This window comes from Heteronotia binoei, chromosome 9, assembly GCF_032191835.1.
Source record: "Heteronotia binoei isolate CCM8104 ecotype False Entrance Well chromosome 9, APGP_CSIRO_Hbin_v1, whole genome shotgun sequence".
Lineage (NCBI taxonomy): Eukaryota > Metazoa > Chordata > Lepidosauria > Squamata > Gekkonidae > Heteronotia > Heteronotia binoei.
Genome location: NC_083231.1, coordinates 117,370,184 through 117,382,293, shown reverse-complemented (window position 1 = coordinate 117,382,293; position 12,110 = coordinate 117,370,184). Strand labels below are relative to the sequence as shown.

General features: G+C 48.4%; 1 protein-coding gene across 2 annotated transcripts in view; it reads left to right on the top strand.

The window, feature by feature from the left end:
• The first annotated feature begins 66 nt into the window (after positions 1-66).
• The window catches only part of PANK2 (pantothenate kinase 2), a 32,837-nt gene continuing 20,793 nt past the window's right edge, over positions 67-12,110 (top strand). For both annotated transcript variants that reach the window (XM_060247191.1, XM_060247190.1), the window contains exons 1-2: positions 67-257; positions 7,872-8,224. In XM_060247191.1, the coding sequence (XP_060103174.1) occupies positions 101-257; positions 7,872-8,224 (510 nt within the window). In that variant the 5' untranslated portion in view covers positions 67-100. The remainder of the gene's footprint in view (positions 258-7,871; positions 8,225-12,110) is intronic.

Sequence of the window (12,110 nt, the reverse complement as noted above, 5' to 3'; positions counted from 1 at the left end):
GAAACGCCTTGCCGCTCTGGCTGAGGAGCGAGGGTGTCTTCGGCGCAGGCGCAGTGCTCTCCTCGGCGACGGCGAATGGGGCCGGGCGGCGCTGCGGAGGATGGAGCAGCTACAAAATGGAGGCGGCGAGGAGAAAGCTGAGGCGGCGCCTCCCGCCGGCCCTCCGGGAAGCGGGCTGGGGGGCGCCGCCGACCAACGGCCGCGGCGAGGCCCCGCCTTCCGCTCCCGCCTCGACTCCCCGCGCAAGAACCGCCCTCGTGAGTCGCCGCTAGGGGGCGCCGGCGGGGAGCCGCGCCTCTGAGGGGAAGGGGGCGGGGCTGCGGCAGGGGCGGGCCCGCCTGCCCAGGAGGGGATTGGTCGGAGCGGGTGGCTGTCACCTTCCTTGAGCCCAGAGGGCGGGAGGTGTCAGAGGGTTGGCGGGGGAGGGGGAGGACCTGTGTTCAAATTCTACCCACTCAGATCCTTAAACTCTCTAAGTCAAGGGTGTCAAACATGCAGTCTGGGGGCCGAATCTAGTCCCTGGAGGGCGCCTATCAGGCCCCTGAGCAACTGGCTGTCATCTGCTTCCTTCTCCCTATATCTTGTTTTCTATTGCATAGCAGTTTGCTTTGCAAGGATTGCTCAGGAGCTGCAGAGCAAAACCTCAATTTTCGCCATTGGCTGAGGCTCCTCCCTTGGGGAGGAAGTAGGGGAGGCAGAGCTTGTTTTTCCAGGCTTTTTCAATCGCACAGCAGAGCTACTGAGCCAAGCCTCTCTTCCTTCTATTGGCTTAGGCTCCTCCCCCTCTGATTCCCCACTCCTCCACTTGCAGCTGCCGGATTTAGAGTATAGGGTGGGATATAATTCCAATATCTCAGGGGTGGCCAAGGGTAGCTCTCCAGATGTTTTTTTTGCCTACAACTCCCATCAGTCCCAGCCATTGACCATGCTGGCTGGGGCTGATGGGAGTTGTAGATAAAAACATCTGGAGAGCTACCCTTGGCCACCCCTGCAATATCATCGTCATTTTTGTCTCCTGGGGAAGGAAGGAGAAAGCCAGAGCTTCCTTTGCCCAGTACCCTGGATCCCATGGGAGAAATGCAAAGGAAGCACCTTTAAGACCAACGAGCGCTAACGTTTTAAGTATGTTTTAAGTTTTTTAGAAAATATATTTAAGTGTGTTTGTGTCCTTTATAAAGCTTGTATCTCTACTACCTAATCTTAAATAGGTACACATATGGCCCGGCCTGACATGGCCTGGCCCAACAAGGTGTCATTATGTCAGATCCGGCCCTCATAATAAATGACTTTACTTTATTCGATTTATATATATAATGAGTTAGACACCCTTGCTCTAAATGGTCTTGGGCCAATCCCCTTTTTTTCCCAGCTTACTCAACCTCACGGGGTTGTTGTAAGGGTGACATTTAGGCGTACCTAGATTTAGGAATGTATGTGTATATATATATGTATATAGCGTGTACATCTGGGTATACACAGATTTAAAATACTTGTACCACGTCTTTTTAATAAATTGATGGTGGTTAAGGCAGCAACGGGGAACGGCAACTGAGTAAAATCCAGTATAGCGGTGTATACATCTGCAAATACACATTGATGCATCTGTGTATACACACATTTAAAATGCTTGGATTTTTTTAGTAGAAAAGCCCAGCAGGAACTCATTTGCCTATTAGGCCACACACCCCAACCCAGCCAGAACTGCATTTCTGTGCATTCCTGCTAAAAAAAAAAAAAGCCCTGAAAATACTTGTACCCAGTGTTCCCTCTAAGCTGAGTTAGTGTAAGCAGGCTCACAGTTTTTTGTCTCCGTTCAGGAAAAACAGCCCCAGAGCAAACTGATTTATGTAATAGCTCATATTGTTAATGCCAGTGAAGAGCCCCGTGGTGCATAGTGGTAAAACTGCAGTCCTGCAGTCCTAAGCTCTGCTCACGACCTGAGTTCGATCCCCGGCAGAAGGTGGGTTTTCAGATAGTCGCCTCGAGGTTGACTCAGCCATCCGTCCTTCCGAGGTCGGTAAAAGGAGTCCCCAACTTGCTGGGGGGGAAGCGTAGGTGACTGGGGAAGGCAATAGCAAACCACCCCGTCAAAAGTCTGCCGTGAAAACGTTGCGAAAGCAACGTCACCCCAGAGTCGGAAACGACTGGTGCTTGCACAGGGGACCTTTCCTTTCCTTAATGCCAGTAGGTCACAAAGGAGAATTTTTGTTCACAAGACTCCACAACTTAGAGGGGACATTGCTTGGGCCATGTCTTTTTAACAAATTAATGGTGGCTAATAAAGCAACAGGGAATGGCAACTGAGTAAAATTCAGTCTAGTAGTCAGACTCTGTCAGCCAGATGAAAACGACACAGGCAAGCGCAGCCAATACATTTCCTCTCTGCCAAATGGAGAGTGTGAAATAATTCAATCGAGAATGGATTGGCTTTTTCTTACTCTGTACTGCGTGGGACGTTTTGAATTAAAAACAATCTTCTGGCACCCGTAAAAGGTAAGAGGCTTATCTGTTTTTATCCCACCCTTCCTGCTCGAGAAAAATCAAAAGCATTGTTGCTCAGTCCCTTTGTTACATTCTCACAGCAACCCTGAGAGGTAGGCTAGCCTGAGTGAGTGACCCAAGGTGACCTGACCAACTTCATTACTGAGTGGGGATTTGAACCCGGGTCTTCCCCGTCTCTTCACTAGGCAATGATGTGAGAAAGGCTCTTGCCTATAAAAGCTAATTTCAGCAGATGGAAGAAGCGGACACTAAAGATCACTTGTGTCAGGCGTAACGCTGTTTTTCGACATGAGACTTACAAAAAATGTAGAGAGCTTTCGTTTATTTATGTTTCTAGTCCACCTTTCTCTCTGAGACTCGAGGCAGATTATAGGGTGTAACTCGATACAGCCCGTCCAATAAATAGTGCAATAGGGCAGGGGCCCTGCAGCCACTGTGGCCGGATCTGCCTGTCCCGCATTGGTCTTGTCAGCCATCAGCGAGCCTGCAGCAGACGTGGACTACTGCACCCTTCTTAAATCTTCGTGCGCGAAGTCAAGCCGAGAGAGAGAGAGAGAGAGAGAGAGAGAGAGGGCAGGGGTGGCCGACGGTAGCTCTCCGGATTTTTTTGCCTACAGCTCCCATCAGCCCCAGCCATTGGAGTTGAAGGCAAAATGGGAGTTGGGCTGATGGGAGTTGAAGGCAAAAAAAATGGGCTGATGGGAGTTGAAGGCAAAAAAAAAACATCTGGAGAGCTACCGTTGGCCACCCCTGCGATAGGGTTTGCATTTCAGACTGCCTACCATGTTTGCTGTCCTCCGTGAACTTCTAGCAGAGTCTGTTTCTGCTTCTGAAATTCAGCAGGCTTTAAGATGCCCTGAGACTCTTTATATTGGCTGCAAAGGACCAAGAGGGCAGCTGTGTATTGTTACTGTAAAGCTTTTATATCTCCAGCAAGCTGATTCAGTTGAAACATTCTGGAAAATTCTGGCTTTTGTTCTCAAGAGGTGGTGATATGACAGTAGAAAGAGTCCTGAATTGTTTGTGCAAGCTGGTGGTTGTTACTAGGGATTTGTTTTTTTTTTTAAAGCAGAAATGCAGTTCCTGCTGGCTTGGTGCCAGGGGGCGTGTGGCCTAATATGCAAATGAGTTCCTGCTGGGGTTTTTCTACCCCCCCAAAAGCCCTGGTTATTATAAAGCCAGGATAAATACTGCGACTCTGGAGCAGGGGTGGCCAGACTTGCTTAACATAAGAACAAAGCAGGAATCAAGTGGCACCTTTAAGACCAAGCAATTTTTATTCAGAACGTCAGCTTCCGTGTGCTTTCTTAAGCACGCTTCGTCAGACGAGGGGGATCGGGTATTGTGAGCTGAAATACAAGCAGTTTGTTGATTAGGAGGGCAAACTAGCTGATCACGTGGTCACATAAAGCAGTGTGGCTTGGCTGTGTGGTCTGGATAGCCATAAAAGGTAATGAAATTCCCTGCCAAATGGTGTTTCTGCAAATTTGGGTGAATCACATAAAGGACAAGTATATCACAGTTGTAGTCACATAAGAGCCACATAGAATAAATGTCAGATGTTTGAGAGCCACAAGACATGAACATCAGATGTTTGAGAGCCAGAAGGAAGGAAGGAAGGGGAGATGGGGAGGGAGGGAGAGGTGGAAAGAAACCAACTTTAAATGTATTCTCCAAGCTGCTGGCCGATAGGCTTCAAGAGCCACATAATATGTGTGAGAGAGCCACAATTTGGCCACCGCTGCTCTGGAGTATGTGTATGTTTTTGAATAATGCCACTATGTTTTAATTAATGTGAAGTTTTAAGATGTATCTGGGCCTCGGCGCTACAGGGAGTCTTTGGAACTGAGGGAGGCACATGGAAATTGCAAGTAAGATGTGCAAGATGAATGTAGAGATGTGAAGTCCCGGAAAAAACCCAAAAAATTCGGAGGGGAAATGGGTTTCCCCCCCCTTTTTTCCCAGTTTGGTGTAGTGGTTAAGTGTGTGGACTCTTATCTGGGAGAACCGAGTTTGATTCCCCACTCCTCCTCTGGCAGCTGCTGGAATGGTCTTGGGTCAGCCAGAGCTCTGGCAGAGGTTGTCCTTGAAAGGGCAGCTGCTGTGAGAGCCCTCTCAGCCCCACCCACCTCACAGGGTGTCTGTTGTGGGGGAGGAAGATAAAGGAGACTGTGAGCCACTCTGAGTGGAGGGCGGGATATAAATCCAATATCATCATCATCATCTTCCTGAAGCCTTTTTTGTTTTTTCCCCAAAAAATTGAAAAAAAATTGATTATGGAAAGTTTTATTTTAACATGATGAATAAGATTTTAAAACAAGGTGTTCAGATATTTTCCAAATCATTTCTAAAAATATGTATGGTATCAGATTATTCTAATTTCTGTGCACTGAGGACAAGCAAGTCCTAGGTTATGCCCATTCACTGAAACTTAGTCCTACACTCCTTCTATACACTTCCCCCTCTTCCAATTCTTTTTATGAGAATGTTTTTTTATTTTTATTTAATACTGTGGAGAGGAAATATGAATAATTGTTACTTCTGGATTTTTAAAAATTGTTTTGTGGAAGTTTTTTTTGTCTGTTCCACATAAACTAGTAAACAGTTTAGGAGATTGTTGCTCCATTTTTGCAATTACAAATAAATATTATTTAAAGATGAAGAAGAAGATATTGGATTTATATCCCGCCCTCCGCTCCGAAGAGTCTCAGAGCAGCTCACAAACTCCTTTACCTTCCTCCCCCACAACAGACACCCTGTGAGGTGGGTGGGGCTCGAGAGGGCTCTCCCAGCAGCTGCCCTTTCAAGGACAGAGGCTCAGAGCGGCCTACAATCTCCTTTCCCTTCCTCCCCCACAACAGACACCCTGTGAGGTGGGTGGGGCTGAGAGGGCTCTCCCAGCAGCTGCCCTTTCAAGGACAGAGGCTCAGAGCGGCCTACAATCTCCTTTCCCTTCCTCCCCCACAACAGACACCCTGTGAGGTGGGTGGGGCTGAGAGGGCTCTCACAGCAGCTGCCCTTTCAAGGACAGAGTCTCAGAGCGGCTCACAATCTGCTTTACCTTCCTCCCCACAACAGACACCCTGTGAGGTGGGTGGGGCTGAGAGGGCTCTCCCAGCAGCTGCCCTTTCAAGGACAACCTCTGCCAGAACTTTGGCTGACCCAAGGCCATTCCAGCCGGTGCAAGTGGAGGAGTGGGGAATCAAACCCGGTTCTCCCATATAAGAGTCCGCACACTTAACCACGACACCAAACTGGCTCTTTAAAAAGTAAATTCTGTTTGTAACAATTGTTTGGATGCACTATATTTTTCATATGCTAGTTGTGGTAATTTCATTCCAAGTAAAATTATCCATAGTCGTATTTTATGTTCCTAAAGTAATGTCTGTTTATGTTTAATTCGATTTATACCCCGCCCTGCCCGCCAAGGTGGGTTTCTGTAAGGTAACAGAATGGCTTTCAAGCTGGAAAAGAAAAAAGAAGTGCCAATGTGGCCTTCGTTTCAGTTTTTCCGAAAATTTCCGGGGTTTTCCCGAGCTTCAAAATTTTACATCTCTATGAATAAGGAGTGGTGACTAGACCTCAGCGAAGGGACTGAAATGGAGGAGTTTAAAGAGGGGAGGGAGGAGGCAGAGGGTGAGGGAATAGCTTAAGCCGGGAGGAAGTGGTCTTGTAAGGTTGGCTTTGTTGTGTAATTGCAGATTATACTGAATCCAGCAGGTGGAAAACGAAAAAGGTTGACTGTTTCCTTCAGCGTTCATACTCATTTTAGAGAAGGGGCAGCCAAACTGTGGCTCTTAAAGCCCTCGCTGCCCCGTTGGCTGGCAGCTTGGAGAATGAATGTAAAGTTAAAGTTGCTTTCTTTCCACCTCTCCTTCCCTCCTCCATCTCCTTTCTTACTTTCAGCTCTCAAACATCTGATATTCATGTCTGGCGGCTCTCAAGAGGCTGACATTTATTCCGTGTGGCTTTTAGGTTAAGCAAGTATGGCCATCCCTGTCCTAGTCGGACTGATCTTTTCACTTCTCTTGTTGAAGTTACACAGTTCTGCGAGCGTTCTCATTTCTAATGTGTTCTTGTAATGCCTTTGGGAAACTTTGTTTTTTCATGGATGTCAAACATGCAGTCCGGGGGCTAAATCAGGCCCCCAGAGAGCTCCTATCAGGCCCCCGAGCAACTAGCTGTCATCTGCTTCCTTCTCCGTATATCTTGCTTCCTTCTACGTCACAGCTTGCTCTGCAAGGCTTGCTCAATTGCACAGGAGCTACAGAGCAAAACCTCTATTTTCTCCTTTGGCTGAGGCTCCTCCCTTGGGGTGGAAGGGGAGGATGGAGAGCTTGTTTTGCCGGGCTCTCTCAATTGCACAACAGAGCTACTGAGCCAAGCCTTGCTTCTTTCTGTTGGCTGAGGCTCCTCCCCCACCTGATCCTCTGGGGAAGGAAGGAAAGAGCCAGAGCTTCCTTTGCCCAGTTCCCTGGATCCCATGGGAGAAATACAAAGAAAGCACCTTGAAGACCAACTAGTGCTAATGTTTTAGGCATATTTTAAGTTTTAAAAAATATATTTAATTGTATTTGTGTCCTTTATCAAGTTTATAGCTCTGTTACCTAACCTTAAATAGGTACACGCATGGCCCAGCCCGACATGGCTCGGCCCAGCAAGGTCTCATTTATGTCAGATCTGGCCCTCATAACTAGTGAGTTTGACATCCCTGTTTTAGACGTTCTGTGATATCACAGCAGGTCAGCCAGTGGCAAGAAACAGCCCTGTCTGTAAGCCCCGCCTCCCCAGTTGACCTGCTCCAGTGGCAGGTATTCCAGTAGTACTAAACGCGATCCCTTGCAGCCGGCCCCTCGTCTGTTCCCGCACACTCAGGGCTTTCCGTAAGCCATGCAAAACCTGAATTATTCAAGCGGGCTTTCCTACACAGGCAATAGAGTTGCACCCTAGTAAAGAATTCGCAAAGCGGTCGACGCTACTGAGTCCAGCTTTCTGAAACTAGGATCCTTTTACGGAATTTTGCATCGTGCAATGTGTCATCGCTTGTCGTTGGAACTCTCTGTCTGGGGCAGTGATGCTCTGTATTCTCTTATGTTCTTCCCCAGTCATCCCCTGGAATGGCCTGAACCAACATGGCTTCTCATGTCCTTATGTCATATTAATGCTTATGCATTGCTCCAATTTTGCTTTTAGACTTCTGGGGTGGAAGGGGAGGATGCACGGTTTACGGAATGCCCCATCCGTCAGCTAATCTGACTCTGTTGTAGTCCACCCTGAGTCCATAAAGAGCGCAAGTAAAAAAATTTTTAAAAAATTGCAACAGGCGTAACTGCCGTTATAACAATCCTTTCTCTCTCTCCGTTGCTCAGCGTTCCCTTGGTTTGGCTTGGACATCGGAGGGACCTTGGTCAAGCTCGTTTATTTCGAGCCAAAGGACATCACCGCCGAGGAAGAGGAGGAGGAAGTAGAGAACCTGAAAAGCATCCGGAAATACCTGACCTCCAACACCGCTTACGGAGCCACGGGCATTCGGGACGTCCACCTTGAACTAAAGGACCTTACGCTGTGTGGACGTAAAGGCAATCTCCACTTTATACGCTTTCCTACCCATGACATGGCTGCTTTTATTCAAATGGGCAGCGAAAAGCACTTCTCGAGCCTCCACACCGCCTTATGCGCCACAGGAGGCGGAGCGTATAAATTTGAGCAGGACTTTCGCACAGTAGGCAATTTTTGGCTTATCTACCCTTAAGCGCATTGTCAAAGCTTTGCCGGAGAGGCGCAGGGCCCGTTTCAGGACCTCTGCGACAGCTCTCTTGTCATATTGCTTTGGAAGGGTGCGTGATGTAGGGAGCTACAAATACAAGTTGATGGGGTGTGAACTGGCAGAGACTGACCAAGAGAGAGATCTTGGGGTCGTGGTAGATAACTCCCTGAAAACGTCAAGACAGTGTGCGATTGCAATAAAAAAGGCCAACGCCATGCTGGGAATTGTTAGGAAGGGAATTGAAAACAAATCAGCCAGTATCATAATGCCCCTGTATAAATCGATGGTGCGGTCTCATTTGGAGTACTGTGTGCAATTCTGGTCACCGCACCTCAAAAAGGATATTATAGCATTGGAAAAAGTGCAGAAAAGGGCAACTAGAATGATTAAAGGTTTGGAACACTTTCCCTATGAAGAAAGGTTGAAACGCTTGGGGCTCTTTAGCTTGGAAAAACGTCGACTGCGGGGTGACATGATAGAGGTTGACAAGGTTATGCATGGGATGGAGAGGGTAGAGAGAGAAGTACTTTTCTCCCTTTCTCACAATATAAGAACTCGTGGGCATTCAATGAAATTGCTGAGCAGTCAGGTTAAAACGGATAAAAGGAAGTACTTCTTCACCCAAAGGGTGATTAACATGTGGAATTCACTGCCGCAGGAGGTGGTGGCGGCTACAAGCATAGCCAGCTGCAAGAGGGGATTGGATAAAAATATGGAGCAGAGGTCCATCAGTGGCTATTAGCCACAGTGTGTGTGTGTGTGTGTGTATGTGTGTGTGTGTATATGTGTGTGTATGTATGTGTATATATATATATATAATATATATATATATATATTGGCCACTGTGTGACACAGAGTGTTGGACTGGATGGGCCATTGGCCTGATCCAACATGGCTTCTCTTATGTTCTTACGTGACACAGAGTGTTGGACTGGAGGGGCCACTGGCCTGATCCAACATGGCTTCTCTGATGTTCTTATGTGACACAGAGTGTTGAACTGGATGGGCCATTGGCCTGATCCAACATTGCTTCTCTGATGTTCTTATGTGACACAGAGTGTTGGACTGGATGGGCCATTGGCTTGATCCAACAGGGCTTCTCTTATGTTCTTATGTGACACAGAGTGTTGGACTGGAGGGGCCATTGGCCTGATCCAACAGGGCTTCTCTGATGTTCTTATGTGACACAGAGTGTTGGACTGGAGGGGCCATTGGCCTGATCCAACATTGCTTCTCTGATGTTCTTATGAGACACAGAGTGTTGGACTGGAGGGGCCACTGGCCTGATCCAACATGGCTTCTCTTATGTTCTTATGTTACACAGAGTGTTGGACTGGAGGGGCCATTGGCCTGATCCAACAGGGCTTCTCTTCTGTTCTTATGTGACACAGAGTGTTGGACTGGCGGGGCCACTGGCCTGATCCAACATGGCTTCTCTGATGTTCTTATGTGACACAGAGTGTTGGACTGGAGGGGCCAATGGCCTGATCCAACAGGGCTTCTCTTATGTTCTTATGTGACACAGAGTGTTGGATTGGAGGGGCCATTGGCCTGATCCAACATGACTTCTCTGATGTTCTTACGTGACACAGAGTGTTGGACTGGAGGGGCCACTGGCCTGATCCAACATGGCTTCTCTCATGTTCTTATGTGACACAGAGTGTTGAACTGGATGGGCCATTGGCCTGATCCAACATTGCTTCTCTGATGTTCTTATGTGACACAGAGTGTTGGACTGGAGGGGCCATTGGCCTGATCCAACATTGCTTCTCTGATGTTCTTATGAGACACAGAGTGTTGGACTGGAGGGGCCACTGGCCTGATCCAACATGGCTTCTCTTATGTTCTTATGTGACACAGAGTGTTGGACTGGATGGGCCATTGGCCTGATCCAACAGGGCTTCTCTTATGTTCTTATGTGACACAGAGTGTTGGACTGGAGGGGCCATTGGCCTGATCCAACAGGGCTTCTCTGATGTTCTTATGTGACACAGAGTGTTGGACTGGAGGGGCCATTGGCCTGATCCAACATTGCTTCTCTGATGTTCTTATGAGACACAGAGTGTTGGACTGGAGGGGCCACTGGCCTGATCCAACATGGCTTCTCTTATGTTCTTATGTTACACAGAGTGTTGGACTGGAGGGGCCATTGGCCTGATCCAACAGGGCTTCTCTTCTGTTCTTATGTGACACAGAGTGTTGGACTGGCGGGGCCACTGGCCTGATCCAACATGGCTTCTCTGATGTTCTTATGTGACACAGAGTGTTGGACTGGATGGGCCATTGGCCTGATCCAACAGGGCTTCTCTTATGTTCTTATGTGACACAGAGTGTTGGACTGGAGGGGCCATTGGCCTGATCCAACAGGGCTTCTCTGATGTTCTTATGTGACACAGAGTGTTGGACTGGAGGGGCCATTGGCCTGATCCAACATTGCTTCTCTGATGTTCTTATGAGACACAGAGTGTTGGACTGGAGGGGCCACTGGCCTGATCCAACATGGCTTCTCTTATGTTCTTATGTTACACAGAGTGTTGGACTGGAGGGGCCATTGGCCTGATCCAACAGGGCTTCTCTTCTGTTCTTATGTGACACAGAGTGTTGGACTGGCGGGGCCACTGGCCTGATCCAACATGGCTTCTCTGATGTTCTTATGTGACACAGAGTGTTGGACTGGAGGGGCCAATGGCCTGATCCAACAGGGCTTCTCTTATGTTCTTATGTGACACAGAGTGTTGGACTGGAGGGGCCATTGGCCTGATCCAACATGGCTTCTCTGATGTTCTTATGTGACACAGAGTGTTGGACTGGAGGGGCCATTGGCCTGATCCAACAGGGCTTCTCTGATGTTCTTATGTGACACAGAGTGTTGGACTGGAGGGGCCATTGGCCTGATCCAACATTGCTTCTCTGATGTTCTTATGAGACACAGAGTGTTGGACTGGAGGGGCCACTGGCCTGATCCAACATGGCTTCTCTTATGTTCTTATGTTACACAGAGTGTTGGACTGGAGGGGCCATTGGCCTGATCCAACAGGGCTTCTCTTCTGTTCTTATGTGACACAGAGTGTTGGACTGGCGGGGCCACTGGCCTGATCCAACATGGCTTCTCTGATGTTCTTATGTGACACAGAGTGTTGGACTGGAGGGGCCAATGGCCTGATCCAACAGGGCTTCTCTTATGTTCTTATGTGACACAGAGTGTTGGACTGGAGGGGCCAATGGCCTGATCCAACAGGGCTTCTCTGATGTTCTTATGTGACACAGAGTGTTGGACTGGAGGGGCCACTGGCCTGATCCAACATGGCTTCTCTGATGTTCTTATGTGACACAGAGTGTTGGACTGGAGGGGCCAATGGCCTGATCCAACAGGGCTTCTCTGATGTTCTTATGTGACACAGAGTGTTGGACTGGAGGGGCCATTGGCCTGATCCAACATGGCTTCTCTGATGTTCTTATGAGCGGAGAAAGTTGAACATAACGATTTTATTTTTTTCTCCCTCTCCCCAAATATTAGAGGTTGAGGGCATCCATTGAAGCTAGCGGGGACTCAATTCAGGACAGAGGAAAGGAGATCCACAGGGAGCATATAAAGTATGGAAATGGTGGCCGGAGGATGTAGTGATGGCCACAGGCATAGAGGGATCAGACAGATTCACATAGGACAGGTCGTTTCGTGGCTACTAGCTATGGTGACTGAGACCTCCACATTCACAGGTCCTAAACCTCTTAACCCCGTGATGCAGAGCGGTAAAGCTTCAGTACTGTAGTCCGAGCTCTCTGCTCACGACCTGAGTTCGATCCCGGCAGAAGCTGGGGTCGGATAGCCGGCTCAAGGTCA